The sequence below is a fragment of the Diuraphis noxia genome, unplaced genomic scaffold, assembly GCF_037042655.1.
Source record: "Diuraphis noxia isolate RWA-SAM2 unplaced genomic scaffold, SU_Dnox_SAM2 contig0001, whole genome shotgun sequence".
NCBI classification, from domain to species: Eukaryota; Metazoa; Arthropoda; class Insecta; order Hemiptera; family Aphididae; genus Diuraphis; species Diuraphis noxia.
The window spans coordinates 25,593,457-25,614,103 of NW_028301711.1; the positions used below are offsets into that span (position 1 = coordinate 25,593,457).

Genomic DNA, 20,647 nt, shown 5'->3' on the forward strand with positions numbered 1-20,647 from the left:
CTAAACTTAAAATGTTTTCATTTTATTTTTCTTAATGATTTTGATTCTGTACTACTTTATAAGTACAGAGTATTAAACTAATTAAGTGATAATCATTAATTATATAATAAACGTTGATAGTAAAATAATTGTATTCAATATGTTAAGAGGATTTCAGCTCAATGTTTGTTTAGAGTTTTTCACAAGTCTTCTTAAGATTGACTTCTTTTTAAGTTAGCATAAAAAATATTTAAAATCCTCTTGATTGTATTGTAAAAGATGTAAATTTAAAAATGTAATAATATACAATTTTGGAAAATTTCGAACAAAATAATGTATACATTAAAAATGACTAACACAATATAAAGATAAGTTACACGCTTATACAATTTCACATTTTTGTACACATTACTAATAAGTATAATAATAATAATATAATTATGTAGTATAATATACCACACTTCGACATGTAGGTACTGGTGCTATGACTAATACAGTAAATACGTATTTCACTCACACAGTCACATGTATTCTATTCTTATAAACATAAATGATTTCAGTTCCGAAACTGGAAAATCCATAAAATGATAATTTTATTTCACTCGGTGACTAGTGAGACAGTGAATACCAATGAAAATTATATTATTATCGAAGACAATTGAATATTATTGCTATGTTATACTATACTATACTTACGAGCTACGACACGCAAACAATAAACCATAAATGCTAAATTATATCAAATAGTGATAAATAATAATAAATAATAATAATAAAAACAAGTTGACCGTGTCAACAAAGGCGGCTTTGTTGGGATTTAGAATGAATTTAAAATTCTAAATATAGAGTATGTAGACTTATTTTAATTTAAAAGGCAACATTACTAGGTCCATGTGTATTGACTATAATATTATAATATAATTGTTTATTTTATTTATCTGTTTTCGAGACCGCTCATTTTGTTTGTTGAAAGACAACAATGTAATGAACATTATTGAATTATCACTTATCGTAATATCGTATGATAATTTCCTTTATTTAAATCGAGATAAATATTTATTTTGTTTCATGTATAATTCATTTTAAATTGGATTTGTTTGAACTTTATTCTTTAGATATCTACGTCAATAGATTGATTTTTCGTTATTTTTATGTACCATTTTATCCGAAGTAAAATAGAATTACGATTCGCAGGGCCTAATATATTTATTATATTATTGACAACTATAATTGTTGAATTTGTTACTTGTTACGTGCAACATACTTTTTATAAGAGTAGTGGTAATACGTACAACCTGTGGTACAACAATCATGAACTTGAATTAGACATAGGTTCAACAGACATTAGTATTAGTCAATAAGGTGGTCCCGTGATATGTCTGTGCGTCGAATTCGTAAATAACTCGGTAGTTTCTTTTAATTTGTTCGAAGTCAGGAAGATAAATAAAATCAGTATTAACATTTTGTATTGTTGAATCAGAATCAATACATGACGGTGATTTCATTAGTAAGTTAACATTATATTAAATACGATTAAAAAAAAATATATACATACCTAATTTTTAATTATAATAACTATTATTATTAATTAATTCAAATACAAATAATTACGATTAATTGCCATGTTTAAGTTTTAAAAATGAATACAGACTTAAAGCCAATGTACGTGTTATAGATGTGATGTAAAAAAGTAATAATACCTACCTATTTAAATTTAACTAGTTTATTTTTAATTATAATAAAACAGTATAATAATAATTGTAAAAAATATCTTTTAATTAGATAGCGTACGCTTGCTTGAATTATTATGTATGTTTATAGGGTATCACTGCTTAATTTATAAAGTATTAGAACATTTAAAACTTTCTTGACATATAATTTAGAAATTTGGTTGTATTGAGGTGTGTCAAACTGTCAGGGGTATGGTCTAGTATTGATCTTGATTTGGGTAGTAATTGGTAAGTACTTAGCACTTAGCGGAGAGTATAATATCAGAATAATCAATTTATTCACAATAAGTAATAATATTAATAATAAGTCCGAAAGCAACGTAGTCGAATTGAGCAAAACACCGGGTGCATCTTATAAGGGGTTAATTAACAACATCAGCTACTACCTGGATAATTAATACACGTTTGATTATTGTTCCATAATATCGAATAACATGTAGTTTAATATCAAAGATACAAAAATTCAAAATAAAATATCACCAGTATTCGCCAGTTCATATTAATATATTATTATAGTAATAACTAATAAGAATGTACTCTATACGAAAATGAACAATTAATGTAGTACCTATCCAAGTAGTTATATACCTAAGATAAAATTATATTTACCGCGTATTATTGTGTTAACAAAATACATTTTTATATTTATTTTTTATGGTTTTTACAATAAATATCAAATCTAGTTAAATTGAATATTTAATAATTACAATTTAAATTCCAATATTTTTTTTATAAATATTTATGATAATTGCATCAACAAAATGACATGTTAATTTACTCCGATTATATAACTAAATAAATATGCATTAAATAATACAGAAATTTTAAAACAAATAAAATATAACACGTGTTTTAAATTCGAAATAAACTAAAATTATACCAAACCTACGATATAAAAATGAAACAATTTATCGCAGTTAAAGGTACTGCAAGTAACACGTATGAAACATATTTTAAAAAATATTTAATACATTATAAATAATTTCTAGTGATAAAAACAAAATGCGATTGCAATAAATTCTTTTCAAAATTATCATTACATTGTATAAACTGTATTAGGAACATCAATATTATATAATTATAAATTATATAGTACCTATTAAATATAAACACAAAAAAAAAAAATACAAAAACAAAATTATATAGATTTTAGATTTTGTTTTTTTTATTCATTATTCATCATTTTTCGAAGCAGTAAAAATTGTCATGCATTTTATTATGTTCACTGGAAAATGAATAGTACCTTATAGAGATAATTAAATAATTACAATGATTTGAAAACTAAAAATATACTTTTAACTGAATTCTGATTTTTTTTCATCTGCTATGTACTTTTAATATGAATCAATTTTTATGTAAAGGATTTATAATTTTTTTATAGTGTAGAGACATTGACCACATAACCAGAGTCCTTGTATTTTCAAACTTGAACTTGTCTGTAATTTGTGTGGTTTAACATGTAGTTTTTATAAAAATGATGCAAAATTACGGAAGTTAATATTTTTAACAAAATAATAATAATAATTTATTATAAATGTCTTTATTTTAGTCTACTTACATTAGTAATTTATTAGATATATATGTTCATTATTGGTTATGAATTAGTGTAACCATTTTTAATCATATAAAATATATAAGTCACATATATTAAATTTAAATGGGTTTATCATAATTTGTGTTATTGTATTTGACAAAATTACAAATTATATATAATCATGATATATATATATATATATATATTTATATAGCATGATCTAACAACTTGTAAATATAATTGTTAAACAAATTTTGATGGTAAAACGTTTATTTAACCTAAGTAGTTAATTTTTTACAACTCTTTAAAATATTTATTTTTTTGGGAATTTCAGGTCATAAGTATAAAGTTTTCTAACTACTAACTAGTATACATTTTTGTTTTTATTTTTAGGTTTTTCTTTCTGCTACATACTGTATATATTTTCTTTAAATTTTTACGTTTTGCCAGGGCCGTACGATGGACATTAGTCAACAAACCAGTTATGAAACTTGTACCTTTATCAAATACAAACAACTGAACTAATTCAATAGTAATAAACTAATAAATTACTATCGAATATTTAATATACCACTATACCAGTTTTAAATATGCATTTTAAATTTAAATTTAACCATATAAATATTTAAAATTAATTATTTACTCAAAGGTTCATACTATGATTATAAAACCATGCACTAAATCATATTACAATCAGTTATTCATATTATTAAATGGCTGTTGCATGCTGCGTAAAGTGCATCAATGAGTAGTTTGGGTATAAGAAAATATGAAAATAAGAATATTACAATAGTTACATTTACAAATTATATACAATATACAATATAATAAAAAAACCTTGACTTTCGTGTTCGTGTTGATACTCTATATCGCATTGTTGTTGATAGCAGTATTAATCGTATTATTAAGTAATAAGATAAGATGGCTGATAAGTGTCTATAAAAGTATAAAAATATCTTTAGATATGAAAAAGTATATCGTAATCTAAATATCTATTATCTGAATGATTTTGATTTTTTTAAATTACTTGTGGCAACATACCTTATGTTTTTACAAAGTTACAAACAATAATTTATTGTATTAAAAATGTATAGGTATTATAAATTTATAACATATTATAACGAAGCGTAAATTAATTGTTAATATGACATCAACAAAAATTATAAATTTAAATTTGAAATGTCTTCCGTTGTCACTACTGGATTGATTTTTATATTATGTACATGGAGAGGTAGATTTTATACATATAACCACAACATTTATCATTTATTTAACTTAAAATTTAATTTAAAAAAAAATATATATATATAATATATAACAATACATCAAAATATGTTATATAATATGTAATTTTGTAAAATCATAAGCGCTTTTAAGTATAAAGATACGTAAGCCATTAAAAGTTAAGATTAAAATTACTCTATTTTCTAGACAATTGTATGCATTTAATTAACTGTTTAGACGTTTAGTACCACAAATAGGAATTTATAAAACTGCTAGAACATTGTATTCGATTTTAAAATATCTATTAAAAATGTGTTTATGATTTTATTTTAATACATGAAAGTTGTAAAGTAACTCAATAGGTAATGATTCAGTATTGTAGTCTAAGGAATAGCATTAAAATTAGTGAATAAAATCACATTTTATAAAATGATATTATTTTAAAGGATTTTCTTAAATCAATATTTGTGTAAAATAATATTGTCATTTGCCTTTTCTATAAATATAATGAAATGAAATTATGAATACGACTCGCAAGACACGGGTGCCTAAAAATAGAGTGGACAGTCAAGTTTTCCGTCTTGCTAGCGTAGACGATTTTATCACAGTACTCACATCGACTATTGTCTAATAATATACAAGTTATAATATTAGGGAAATATAATTTTGATTCGATTTCAATTAGATCAAAAATGTAAATAAATATTGTATAATACGAAAACAACGATGCGTACCTACTATTAAATAAAAAGATAATAATAAATAAACGTAACGCTGGTGTGACGAGGCCAACAAGTTTAGACATATTTGAAAAATATAGCACGCATTAAACATATTTTACAATTTTGAAACATAAAAGTGTAATACCACAACAAGTGTGGGCCGTCAAAGTATATCAATAAACCTTGGACGTTATCTGTAATGAAACATTAAACGGCGTCACTGAGCTCAGAATTATTAACATTGAACGGACAACTCGTGAACCTGACCTGTACAGTATACAGATAAAAAATGATTACAATATGTCTTCGCGGAACATAATATATTATATAAATGTACATCTACTTATAATAATAAATTTAGAAGTCTGAACACATATCCGGAATCGTATTAAATATTAAAATGATAAATAAATATCACGGAAGTATTTTTTTGTGCAAATGAGTTTTTATTGTTCCGATGTTAGGTATAATAATAATATAGCCTACGTAAAATGATAATAAAATATAATGTCCGCCTTACTAATATAATATTATGTGTGCATCGCACGCAATATGTGTATTGCGACAAGAGAGATGATGTTTTTTCTTTTTGGTTTTTCTATTCTGCTCTGTGTAAATTACTATAACGCACACGTACGCCAAAAATTAAAATGTGTAGGTACGCCACACACGCGTATAAACAATACAATTATACAGACATTTCAGCATTATTAATATAGTTACATTGTGCTAATGAATATTACATTTTCCCTATTGCTATTATAATATTATTGCGTAGAATTTAGATGTTGAACAATACTATTCGGTGTTTGACAATATTTGAATTTATGATATGATTGGTGTACGGTACACCGTGTACCGTGACACTGTGCACATAATTTTGGTAAACAGTCATTTAAATTATTTTTTTAGCTATTGCGCTTGTAACCAGCCAACTTCTGTGTACGAGATATTATAATATATTTTAAAATACATAATTAACGAGTGTAGCTCAAGTGTTGACGATTGTTACAGTTTTTACCACACATCAAATTTTACGGGACTTGTAAAAAGTGTATAGAGGCATAGAACTTAATAGATTTCGACTACTGCAGTGAAAATTAATATATGATATAAACTAGTTTTTGAGCCCGAAAACACCATCGGAGGGAACGATTTAAAGTTTACAATCCCGAATTGAAAAATTGTGATATTTTATTTTATCAATGATTTTGATTAGTTTTAGGTACCACAACAATTCCAGAGACCGTTTATCTATATCACGCATAAGCACGAGTGAATATTTTATTTAAAATTATTAAGTATCTATTTTGTACGTATTTACTATTTACGTACAATTAATTATTTTCTGAAAAATATAAAACAATTACCACTTCCCAAAACTCGGATGCCATTATTATTTATTGGTACAATAAATTTCAGACATTTCAGTACGTTATTTACGTTATCTAAATATAAATATTTATGCTTTATATGAAAATGGTGATTGTCATTCGAAAAGACTTGTCGTTATATCGTATCATTATTAATTAATATTAATAATATTTTCGTACAATATAGACCGTAAATAAACATTTAAAAACACAAGCTACATAAAACCATAATCATAATATATAAATAACTATTTAATCAAGGACTAATCAACTTTTATACGAACATTTTAACAAAAGCTTTTAGCAAAATTACTGTCAATAACCAAAATTATAATAAAATGTATTATTATAGCCATCATACAGGATACGGGTACGTACGGTATTTAAAATTTTCAATATGTATTTTTCACGAAAATTTAAATATTGGGTTTGATCGATTATTTTTGTTTTTATGTACTCTAGGCTAGTTAGTAACATTTAAATATTTTATGGTTTATAATACCAATATTGAGCATAAATAAAAATAATCTACGTTGGTAGCTATAATCAACAATTCTCCATTTTCCTGTAGGACAATAGGCGACTGTTGGTTTACCTTACATTTTTTGGTTTCCGACAGTTGCTTCAAACAATATTTAAATCATCAAACCTAAATAATGACAAACTAATATATATATATATACTTTTTTATTTTTTTATTGAACGTATAAACATCGGCTACTGGGCCATTAGTTGTAGATAACATTTTTTTTTTTTAATTTATATTTAACATTTAATAAAGGCTAAATTAAGTTATATAATTTGATTTCCTTTAAGAAAAACTAATGTTTGTACTGTCGTAGAACCGTTTTTCGGTAAATTTAATATGCGATCCAAACGTCACATTTTATAGACTAGGTTCAGCCATCAAAAACGAGGAATTACCTATTGTTTCACTATTATGGCTACGAATTACACGACACACGACCTATATAATAGTAATTTAGTATTTTTGTAAAAATGCGGTATTATAATTTGAATTTAAATTCATGTGTTCCAACTCGAAAATTATGGATTATATATAATTTGTTATCCTACTATATATATATATATAAATTACAAACATATTTTTCGCCTCGATAAAGTCGAAAAGCGTTACCTGTGGACTATTATTTAATCAACACCGCAGTCGACCGGACGATTAAATCATATCATTGATAACTATACAATATTATTATTATAATAATGGCATGTGATTACAGGTCGAAAATTCAGTGATCGAACAACGAAAAGAAAAATGCCCTGTCGTTACCAACCGGGAAGCCTGTTGAGCCTATCTGAGGACAGAGTCGTGTCCGATCTGGTGCAGACATGCTACCAGATGCACGAGCTGGCCCGTCAAAACGGGTTTGCGTCGCCGTCGCAGACGTTCGCGTTCGCCCGACACCGGATCCGGCCGTTTTGGGCCGCCGCCGTCCCCGCGCTCGTCCGCCACCAGTTGTTGACCAAGTGCATGGCCGTGCTGGCGGATGCGATCCGCGAGGGCCACTCCGTGAGCGCCGCGGCGGACAACGTACCGCTGTACCTGCTTGGCGTCATGCTGGACGGCGAAGTCAGGCAACTGCGCGTCCAACTATGCTGTTACTACGGGTGTAGCCACCAGACCGCTCTACTCAAGCTGCTGGCGCAAGAGGCCAGGGGCCTGGAGTCTCTAGAGCTGGTTAGGCCGACGCTATTACGTTTAGGTATATCAATATTATACTATTATTTTATTACGTACCAACCACTGTTTATACCTAAATGGTATTATTTTACAACGGACCGGGTGTTAGTGCACTTAATAATATAAGTCAAATCAATTTTTAACCTATGATTTAAAATCAAAAAGTAATCTAAAATAATATGTACAGTCAAAAAAAATGGCTGCATACGAATTGCGTCCCAAAATACGAAAATATGCATTGCGTATCCGAGTTGCGTCCGTGATTTTTCGCATCATATGTATAGGTATGAGTTGCGTCCTGGTTAATAATTGATTAATATTGGTTAATACTTTAATAGTATACATATTTTCCTTCCCACTTTTACAGACTAATGAGGACTGTCATTTGGATAAATGGTGTGGTTGAAACTTGAAAATGTATTGTAATCAATAGGGCTAGGATTTTGTAGCATTTGCATTTTCTTTCGTAGTACTCCAGGACATGGCTAATCAAAAACAAAATTCGATTCATTCATCACAGAGTTCAAATATGCAATTTTGTTTTTGCTTTTTTTGCTTTTTCTTGTGATATTCGTAAATAAATGCTTTATTGGTACTTTTTTGTCAGTTTATTAGCTTTTTAATTGGTTTTTGTTAATTATACGCATATTTTAACATTTACGTACATAATATTTATCTAAATTATTATTTTTTCATTTATTTTAATTGTATAATTATATATATTTTGTGAATTCGTAGTGAAATATTATCCTTATCGGAAAATATTTCTGAAAATAGATTCTTAGATTTTGTGATTACTGATTACCGAGTGGGGAGTAGTGGTTACGTAAAACGACGTCTGTAATATCGTCGTAATATTATGTCTGGACTTCAGACGCAATGAGAACGATATTTATTGACTTGTTTACTATATCTAAATTTACAATAATATTATTTAGCATTTCCTAATTATAGGAATTTCTATGGGGGTTTATATCCGAGTGCTAGCGTATGGAGTATTGTCGCGATTCGCGAAACCACGATATCAGTAATCGACAATACGTTAAGCCGACAATCATAACTAAACTAATCAGCTTAACTTAAAAATGTTTAAGTCTTTTTTAGTTGCATTTTCCTGGTTAAATGCTTTTTTTTGTGGCATTATTGGCAATTTTTTAATTCCTTTATTGTAGGTTTTTAGTGCTTCATTTCCCTAGCCCTAGTAATCAATAATTATATATTATAAATTATTTATTGCTTTAAAATGAAATGTTAATTTTATGAAATGGTGTAGTTAAAAATTGTAATTGTATATTATTTTAAAAATGAGTAAATTTGTGTACCTATACCAGTTTTTGAACGAACTAAAACGTGTTAAATTGTTGTTGATTTATCGAACATGGAATGTCGTAGTGTGAGTGTGTGATTGATAATAAATTACTAACATGAACAAAATTAATTTCCAACAATCAATTATCAGAGGTTATTTACAGATAAGATATCGATAATTGAGATATCTACGAGTTTATCACCAAATATTATTCTCAGTCGCTAAAAAGCCTGTGGCCGCAACCGGCGCAACTCGTACATGTCATGAGAAAACTGCGGACGCACACTTGGATGTGTCAAACCAGTAACCACGAACGCAACTCGGACAAAATATTTAGAACGCAATTCGAATGCACTGACAAAAATATATTTAATAACTTATATAACTTGGCTATAAATAACTTAGCTACATATTATACTTTAATTCAAAGTAAAGACTACTAAAATTTAATTTATATTACACTTATATTGTAATATACTAATATAAATTTATATTATGATAAATTCCAATAATATGCATGTATCATATGATAATTAATAATCAACAAATATTTAGTTATATGCAAAATAAAAATATGATATCATTTGATTCACTAAAACTTTAATCAAATGTGTATCCAGATTCCAGGTTAGCATTTAATCAGATGAATAAAACAAAACATTGAATTTCATTATTTTATAAAATCAACGCACATTCATGAAGGTGACCAACTACTAGTTTTGTTCTTATTATGGGGCGGCGGCGATCAACGACGACGATCGTTTCGTTGTCAACTATTTAAAATGGATAATAAAACTGAACTGAGAACAATACACACTACATACCACTATAGGCTATACCAGTACGAAAGTGCTACCCATTACATTTTGTGTATAAATTCGTATTGAGTATTAAACTATAAACTTTAAGACGTTGAAAACTCTTTCAATATTTCTGATTTCATTAAATTCTCAATTCATTCATTAAACTTTGAAAATATTTACATAAATTGACTATCAGTAAAGGTAAACCAATATATGTATATGATGAATTACGTTCCTATTTTAATAACAGCAAGCTTCTTATATTATAATAATTTGTAATAAAATAATAAAAAAATATCAATATATTATGTATAGTATATATTGTACATTTGTACAATTCATAAATCATAAGGTATTTTTAGGTACATATATTACTAGTAATGAAGTTCATAAATCATATCATAGCAATCATAACACAAAAACATTAAGTATTTAAAAATGTTTGATGAGAACAGTAATGTGGACCAATTTGTTTTCGAAAAAAAAAACCACAATAGATTAATAAATCATAATCATAATGCATGCCAAAACTAATATTTATTTTTTAATATAAATTATTGGCATTTTTCAGATTCACAATTATTTCAGTCGGTATTGTTATCAATGAGTAATTTGAAACGTTTAGTTTTAAAAAATATAGCTTGCGATAAAATTCTTAAAACTATTGGACAATCGTGCTTTCAGCTAGAAATACTAGATATATCTCATTCAAGTCAAGTAACTGATAACGGCATAAAACACCTTTTACTACAAATTGAAATTAAAGACAAATCAAACAATTTCAACAAACATAACATTCATTCAACAACAAAAATATCTTGGTGGCACGTGATAAAATCACTATCAAAGTAATTTACACCAGTAGAATTTAATCAAATCTAATATTCAATTTTTAAATAAAACAATGTTATATTTTCAGGAAAATTAGAGTTAAAACTGGTCGACGAAATAAAATAAATGATTTTTCGTTTCTCTTGGAATATTATCAAAAACCAACGAAGCTGTGTTCTACATTAAACACGTTAAACATTGCCAATACTAGTGTCACTAGTAATGGAATCCTAATAGCTTTACAGAATATACCAAATTTAGAAACTTTAGGCGAATACTGTCATATTGGTAAAGCTTTAGAATTATTGGATAAAGCTACAATACCGTCAACTAAACTTCAACTGACAATGGCTAATGCATGTCGTACAACTTCGTCAAGACTACAAGTACTTTGCAATACATGTACAAAACTAAACAGACTGACTATCACTGAACCATTGCATTCACCACTCATGCTAAGTCAACTCCCCAAAACACTAACAATCATAAATTTACAAAATGTTCCTACTGAGCACGCATGGTTAGATGGCTTGTACACATTTCTTTTAGGGCCACAATCGCAAATTCTTCGCGAGTTGTTTTTGAAATTTCGAAGAGATGAAGTTTCACTAACAATTGATTTGAGTGTTTTCTTACCTCAACTGGCAAATCTCAAAACATTATCAATTGATGGAGTGGAATCATCATTATATTCAAGTTCATCAAATATCAAATTAAGAAAACTTGAGAAAATCCAACTCAGTAAAGTCGACCATCCTAATACTCTGCAACGACTAATAGAATGTACACCAGAACTGAGAGTATTACATGTCTATACTTGTTTGGGATTAAACAGCTTAAATTTTATGGAATTACTTAATCCTAAAGAGATTATTCCAGCAAAACAAATTTCAAAAAGTTTAAATTGCCTATATATTAATGATTTGCAACATGGAAATATCAACACGGTTAAATATATTATAGATCTGTGTCCTGAAATAGATAAAATTGGCAATATTAGTAATTGGGACATTAGTCAAGAAGAGATAAAAGAATTGAATATGTGGAAACATCAAAATAATTTTAAATTAGAATTGCATGCAAATTCTCATTGGTTCTGTTCAGAATGTTTTCCTATTTTATGATATTTTATAACATAATAATTTATTAAATATTTAAATATTGTTTTATAATATGTATAAATATATTAGACATTGTGAAAACTATTTGGCAGTTATATCAAAATATGCATATAATATATACTATATAGATAATATATAGTGATTAATAATTAGTCTTATAGATTTTTAATGATTAATACTAATATCAAAATTAGTATACTAGTATACTACAATGAAAGAGAAAAAATCAAATTTGTAAAATCTGTATCAGATTATTGAAAAAAAAGTTGTTTTTGACTATTGATTTATAATTATTTGACTATAATATAAATTTACTATGGCTATTGACAACTTATATAGTTTTTTTCTTTATTTTTGAGAAATATTCTTTTATTTATATTTTATATTGTTAATACAATATTACAGAGGTGGCCACAACGAGGCTCACGAGCCACATGCAGCTCTTAAATCAATTTTGTGAGGCTCTTGAACCAAACTTAGACTAAAATTAAAAGTAAATAAATGTTCCTGCATTTGTTTTAAAATGAAAAATGTATCTTTATTTTGTAAACATTGCTTTACAATGTGTGGCTCACCTCGAATTAACTTTATAAATTTGAGGCTCCCAAAGTTAAGGTTAGTGGCCACCCCTGCAATATTATATAAAAGTGGCCAAATTGTTGACATCCTTTAAATATACATACACGTTTGTGCCGTTTGTGGCCCAATAACCTTGGTGATAAAATGTAAACAAAATACTGTACTCCGAGCAAGCAGATAAAAATATTTAAAAAAATACACATCGATTTATAATGTATAATCTACCTCTAATTAACAATTTTATTTTATCTTAAAACAAATTATCAAAATATGCAAATAATTATAATGATAATTTTAAATAATATAAAAATTTTAAGTCATAATTACAGCTTTAAATGACTTTTAGAACTGAACAATGTATTGTTTGTACACATACTTAAAAAGTAACAATAGCTTTTTCATTGTTTTCTGTGAAAGTAATATGTTACTGTTTTATTTGTTTGATCAAAAATATAATGTTACAAGTCACCAACTAGTACCAAGTACATACATTATTCTGTAATCTGTTTTTTAACCTTCTTTTACCATGCAATACATCATAGTAGGTAAAAGGTATTTACATATTTGTCACGTTTCCAACAGCACATTTTATATAAACAAAAAATTATTGAATTTGTTTTTGTATTATACGTTTAAGATAAAAAACAAACATCACCAAAACTATTTGAATTTGTACCTACTTATACAATGTAACCCAATAAGGTATGTTATATTATCATATTGTATACAATATATTTGAAAATAAACCATAAATTAAATCATAAATATTATTCATAAAAAAACTTGTAAAAAAATAATAGCATAGTTTACAAATAATGTAGAAACAGTTGTGGAAAGGGAAGTAGAGGATAAAAATGATCCCTGTTTACATAATATCGCATTTAAGTTGTAAAATGTAGAATATGTAGATACTATCTTGGTAGTTATTATTTTATAATATCTATTAAAAATATGAATATAAAAAAAATATATATTTATTCATGGTTAATAGACAATAGTATATTAAGGGCCGGTTTCACCACTACTTTAAACTACGATTAAGGTAAACCGGGATTTAATCGGCCGAATTTAGCCGGTTAAATAACTGTTATCAGTCGATTAAGCGTAATCAACGTTTAAAGTATTTGGTGAAAGCGGCTCTAAGAGGATGTCAGAACATTTTTTCTCACTGACCCATGTGTAACATAGTACATTTTATATTCACAATGTCTTAAAAATTAGAATGATATAATCTTACATAAAATGTAAAAGTAAGATTATTATCTAGGACATTTCATAGGCTGTTAATTGTATTTTACTTTTAAAGTGAATTTTGAGTATTATGAGTAGCTTTTTTAGTTTAAATATTACAGTGAATTCAGCTACTAATAAATTTGAATGAAACATATAACCTGTAGTTTATTAGAAATTTTAATTTCAAAACAAGTTATAAACATTTAAAATATAACAATATTAAAATGCTCATAGCCCACATCAAAATTAAAATATCGAGAAAAACTGTCGCAACAAATAACAGAATATATTGCCATCAATGATTTTGCCAATAGTAAAATCACTCTTATATTAACATTAACAAAGCTTAATGAAAACTATTAAATGTAAATTTACAAAACTCAACAAAAACATTTTACACTAGTAAGACAGACACAACACCGAGGGGTGGGACTTTCATTTTAACATTATTTTTTTATATACAGTGAAACCTTCATAATATAACAAATTTACATAGAGGCAAAAAAAATGTTGTAAAATAGAAAAATTTGTTAAATAAAATTTCTATTCTTCGTATTTGTTGTCTAAGTCTTACAAATGTGTAACACATCAAATTTACGCTCAGCAATTTACATTTTACTCCGTTAACTTAAAAATTAGAGTGAATAGATCTATTATAAAACTTGATGGTAAGAACATTATCTGTGTTTTGTTGGAATTATCGTAAAAATATTTCCAACAAAACAAGAGATATCGCAATGGGTAAATCCTGGCAGGAGACTGTGTATATACTATATATGTATATATACATAGACATATCCACGGGGGTGCAGAGTATGCACCTGCATCCTCTGCGATTTCAAGTGGCACCATGAATTAAGATAAAATTGTTCAAAAAAGGGGGCTAGGGCCCATTAGCCCCTTGGGTACGCACCAGATTGCACCCTCTGCGTCAAAGGTCTAGACATGCCTATGTATATATGTTTATATGTATATATGTATACAGTAGGGTCTCGATAATCCGAACGAGGTTAGGGAAAGGGATCGTTCGGATTAGCGATTTATCCGGATTACCTATGGCTTAAAAAAACCATAAATTTTATTGTAATTTAAGATATGAAATTTTATTTTTATTTTTATTAATCGTGTAAAAGCTCGTTATTTCAAAAGACAATGAATATATATATAAATATAATATAATTATTAAGAGTATAATTATGAACTTTAATATTTAAAATATCGATTTATTTTTTTTTTTTTTGTTCATTGATTCCCATTATGGATTGGTATGCCTTGTATAATTGAAAAAATTGTATTACCGGAAAATATTATTTATAAATACATACATATGTGCATATTATGACGATAAGATAATTCTCAAGCCCGTTCGGATTACCGCGTCTTTCGGATTAGCCTGTGTTCGGATTATCGAGACCCAACTGTATATATTTATTCATTTGCCTACTACATATTCTAATTATTGTGGTTAATATAAATTGAATATATCTTTAAAAAAAATAATGAGTACATTTCTTCAAAGTAAAGATGATTATGTAACTTTTAATTGTTTAAACATCATTATTTTTAACTTAAAGTATATACAATTTTAATTTAAACTGAATAGAATATTTTCTACATTTTTATTACCTAAAGATGAATGTTCTAACTGTAGGTATTGAAATTTTCCATTCGGATAGGCACAATTAATTTGGTTATAATATTTTTCTTAAGTGATTACCTTTTGAAGATGACGGTTAACACCAAGACTATCATAAAATATTTAATGAACAACATATTAAACAGGAACTTTTTCAAAAGCAAAACATTTTATATTTTGTGGTTTCATATATATAATATATATTTTATAGGTTTAAAGTTTGGTCTAAAGAAATTATTCAATGGTTATATAAGTGATTTTTTAAGCATGCTCATCCCATTTTTATGATTAAATTATGCAGATATTAAAATTCAGATTTTTGGAACTTTTAAATATGCTTGAAGACCATTTTTTATACCATTTAAGGATTTATTACAGAATACAGTTATTACAGTTTTTATTTTTATAAAATCGTTTTTAAGGATTATTATCTTTAGTATACAAATTCGTTAGAATTTTGATTTAGATACATCAAAATTTTCAAAAAAATTATCAGCTAAATAATTTTCAGTAAAAAGGGGGTTCTCATTTGAATAATAGATATTGGTAGTACCACAGGATACTTCTTAAGTAGTACAAAAAATATCAGAAATTTGGAAATATGGTCTACTTAATAAATCTAAAAAGGAAAATTGGGGGTGAGCATGCTTAAAAAATTATCCTGATACAGTATAATATTATTGGAGTAATAGATACATTTGTTCCTCGCTTACTTAATAGTAATTATTTTAAACTTCCAAATTAATAATTACAATAGTCTCAATAACATAAAGAATAAAGATAGAAAGATAGAAATACATTTAAATAACATAATTTTTCAAGTAATATAATTCAATTAAGAATTATAAAACCTCAGGAGAAAAAAATTGAGCTATCGATATTTTTAAGTAATTAAGAGTCAAATGTATATTAATCATATTAATACTTAATAGTCAACCTCAAATATCAATATTAAATTATACATATTATTCATGATATTTCATAGACTAGTAAACTACTTCTTATCCTTTTTTTTATTTTTAACTTTTTAAAATTTTTACTGTAAGAAAAAGCCATAATATACATAAACAGTTTTGGTTTTGTATTTTAAAAATCCAAGATACCATTTAGGGAAATATTTTATCAGTTAATATATTAGTTTATATCTCGGTTTATATCTAGTATACAAATAATCAATAATTAATATACTAAAGTTTAGACAGGAATATAGGAGGAGAGTATGGAAATTTGTGTAGTATAATGTACATTGTACATCATTCAAATTCGGCCCACAAAAGTATTTCAACCAGCCCAAAAAAATTATATACCTAGATGGAAATTTTTATAGGTATTATAAATAAAAAAAAATATTTTAGATTTTAGAATATTTAATAGAAATAAAATAGTGTAAGATTTAGACTTGTTTTTCTTTAAACAATCTTGAAATATTCAAAGTAAAATATGCAACACCAATTCTTAGTAAGGATTGTCATTAGTCAAACATATCTTTTTGAACATTTTGAGTATTTTATGTGGGAAAATAATAGTTCACATATATAAGTAGAAGCAAATAATATGAATAGGTACATATTGATTATTTTTTTAATTTTGGAAAATCATCAGGAAAAGTCTTAAAAAGTGTATTACATTTGTATATTTATCTATGATTTCTTTATACAGATATTTAAAATAATTATTTGTTTTTAGATTAATAAGTTCAAGTTGGACAATTTCAATATAAAACACACACAATAATTCATACATTTTGAATGTGACCTGCAAGTCGAAAAAAATTGTCTGATTGTACCAAAACAAAATATACAGACACATCCTATATATATATATATATATATATATATATATATATATATATAAATCTCTACTAAATATTAAGTACTACCAGTCTAGTTATACTAATATTATTATAACTAACAAAATTATCAATGTAATAAATATGTACCTACTACAGACCATACTGCTGTAACCACATAAAATAATGTTACTGGAAATATAATACATAGGTATTTTTAAATTTGATTGGAAAAGGTACGCAATTTGTTTTTAATGGTTTAATACTTTACATAAACTGAATATTATGGTTATAGTTTCTCACCTCACGAAATCCATGGTTTGCGAGTAAAGTTAACACCAATTTTGAGTCAACATTTAATAACTTAAATGACATGTTGACCAATTTCCAAGGGACGTCATCCAATGGTTGGTCCAACGCTGACGGATAAAAAACACATGTTTTGTTACCATTTGAAGAATTATTGAAAATATACTTTGTGTAATCGTTGTTATTTTTCCCACCCTTAGTAGTGTTGTTCATTATGCATTAAGTAAAAGAACTAAATCACAATACGATATAGCAAATCTACACAATAATCTAAACAGTCATGAATAATTGATTAATTTTTGTGAAATAATTTTATTGCAGGTACTAATGTAAAATCACATTGATCTAACATTGAGACAAGTAATTTGTGTATGTGTATTATATATTTTTTATCTAACAAACAATAATGTTATCATAGCGTCACCATTTGGAAATAATAATGAAAAGTGAAAACTATGGTAATGAAAGAAATAATAATTTAAAAAAAAAAAAACATTAAACATTACCAAGCGCAGTGTTGTGAGTTTACGTTTTACTATCACTATGGTTCTTATCATATTCGATATGGTTACCATAATAAGATATTATTATGATATTATACGATAAATATGCCATATTAGTTATTACTATGTTAGGCATAGACCAAAAATGAATATAATTAAAATAATAATATAATAATATTAATTAATAATTAATATAATTAATTTTATACATAGATCTGGCCAATGCCCATATGTCATATACATACGGTTATACTAATAGGTAATAATAAACACAACAAATAAAATTAGTAAAGATTCATTGGTTTTAAATTTTAATGAATTTTAAATATTACGTTTAAATGTATAAATTATACATTTAAACCTGATTGAGGTGACTCAGAGGGGATGGGAGGACTGAGTACTTCGACTATTTTTAGGATACTCAACTACTCAAGCGTATACCCCTACTTCTTTTTTAAATCGTAACGTATGGGATGGGTTGGCTAATTAACTATAAAACACTTGTTAATCAACTCTTCACTCTTTTTCATACTATGTGTTGGTTCCCCAGTAATAGCTTTAAATCCAGCCAATTAAGTAAAGTCATGGATCCTCAATGCAAGAAGTGATGCAAATGAGGTACCTATGTCGTCCAAAAAGACGAGTAAATCACAGTGATATTAATTATTTTGAACTGTGAAATCTTTTTGTTTTGTATATTTCTAGTAAAAAAAAATACCTAAAGTTATACCTTATAAATTATGATATTATTTATATGTTATGATTCATTGATACGTGTTTCTTCATTTTTATTATGTTTCTTAAAGGACTCTAAAGGGTGGCGTTGGGGTGACCCACCCACCTCATAGTTATGTGAGTTTGATTAAAATTCTAAGGACGCTACTTTTTTAAAGTAGCTAGAGTAAGAGTACGTCTGTCCTCTACTACTTTATTCTCAAGTCAACCACCATACCAAAATGGCATTATATAATGGACAATGATTCCGCATCCGTAGACAGCCTAAAAAAATCTACTTATATGAAAAGATTCTCTCGTAACCACAATACCACGGACTGTTATTTGTTAAGTTGTAGATACTTTGTACCTAAAAAGTAATTTTGAGTTTTTATTGAAACAGTAAAGTGAGTGATCTACCGCCTATGCATTTCATCATTGCACAGGGTTGTTCATGTTACGGTAGGTCGGTAGGTACCAGTATAGTGTAGATACTTAATCTGCAGTAGGTAAACACTGAACTCATGCTTTAGTAAGTATAGTGCTCGCTCTAATCGATAAATGCATTTTAAGTTTAAAGAGTTTTTTCATAACAATATCTTGAAGCGGCGTTCTAATGACGTTTCATGTTTGTTTAGCGATTATCGTTATGAATTACAAATTCGAAAACATCGTTTTAAGCTTCTAGTAAATAGTAGATACCTATTACGTCCGTCGCAAGGCTGCTAATAAAATAGTTATTTTTTTAAATACCACTAATAAATATCAACTTAATTTATCTGCCATCGCCCATCCGACATTCCCGACATTCCTATGGTTTAAATGAAATTGTTATTTGATGAGATGTGGGCAAATTGAGAATAGCCTCTAGACGTTACTCGTATTCGGGCCGCGGTGTTTCACAGTTCACACTCACAACTCACAAGTCACAAATACACAGGTTTCGAATACTAATTTGATTTACATCATATTTATCATATGATTATTTTCATTAAAATGCTAGCCATAACTATCAACGACCAAAGCCTCTTCCTTCTTCATCGTTTCGATCGTGTGATTAAGTTATAGAGCTGAATTAATTTTAAATGACTACAATTTTGTATTTCATTAATACACCACAAACCTACCACCTTTTTTTTTTAAATATGCGTTCAATAAGTTAAAATATTATCATTAAAAATATGTTCCTCCCGTTGTTCCATGGAGACATTGCATGCAATGAACCGAATGTTTTGCTTACAGTCTACACTCCTTTTTTTTCCAGTTTTGAAAACTTACATAATACCTACCTTAATTTTAATATTCTGCACCGTGTAGTTATATGAGTGTGGTTGTGTGAAGTGAACACAGAACAATAATGAAAATATATACTTATACCATATATTAGGTATAGTAGAAAATTAACAGTAGGCATATCAGTATATTCATCATTAATAACTTCGTTATATATTTACACATTAATATCAATATCATAAGTTAACAAATACACATATTGTGGTTAATTATTACAAGGCCGGACTATAATATTCTCTTACCAATCGTAAATTATTTTTATT

The 20,647-nt window shown here is 26.9% G+C and overlaps 2 protein-coding genes across 4 annotated transcripts in view; one reads left to right on the forward strand and one right to left on the reverse strand.

Moving 5' to 3' along the window:
• The window catches only part of TTLL5 (Tubulin tyrosine ligase-like 5), a 35,400-nt gene extending 17,006 nt beyond the window's left edge, over positions 1-18,394 (reverse strand). For both annotated transcript variants that reach the window (XR_016189376.1, XM_089215843.1), the window contains exon 1: positions 17,869-18,394. Coding sequence is in view for 1 of the 2 variants with exons in the window: in XM_089215843.1 (XP_089071969.1) it covers positions 17,869-18,087 (219 nt within the window). In the remaining variant the exon portion in view is untranslated. The remainder of the gene's footprint in view (positions 1-17,868) is intronic.
• Positions 1,273-13,567, forward strand: LOC107173559 (uncharacterized). 2 transcript variants are annotated; one of them, XM_015524143.2, is made up of 4 exons: positions 1,273-1,486; positions 7,804-8,286; positions 10,948-11,224; positions 11,296-13,567. In XM_015524143.2, exons 2-4 carry the CDS (start codon positions 7,839-7,841, stop codon positions 12,329-12,331), a joined length of 1,761 nt encoding a protein of 586 aa, XP_015379629.2. In that variant the 5' UTR covers positions 1,273-1,486; positions 7,804-7,838; the 3' UTR covers positions 12,332-13,567. The 2 variants fall into 2 exon arrangements, with proteins under 2 accessions (XP_015379629.2, XP_089072335.1); XM_089216209.1 differs by lacking the exon at positions 1,273-1,486 and adding an exon at positions 6,916-6,932.
• Positions 18,395-20,647: the final 2,253 nt, after the last annotated feature.

Coding starts and splice junctions, on each gene's coding strand:
- LOC107173559 (XM_015524143.2), top strand. CDS start 7,839: ATGCCCTGTCGTTACCAACCGGGAAGCCTGTTGAGCCTATCTGAGGAC. Junction 8,287..10,947: donor GCCGACGCTATTACGTTTAG/GTATATCAATAT, acceptor GGCATTTTTCAG/ATTCACAATTATTTCAGTCG. Junction 11,225..11,295: donor GTGATAAAATCACTATCAAA/GTAATTTACACC, acceptor TTATATTTTCAG/GAAAATTAGAGTTAAAACTG.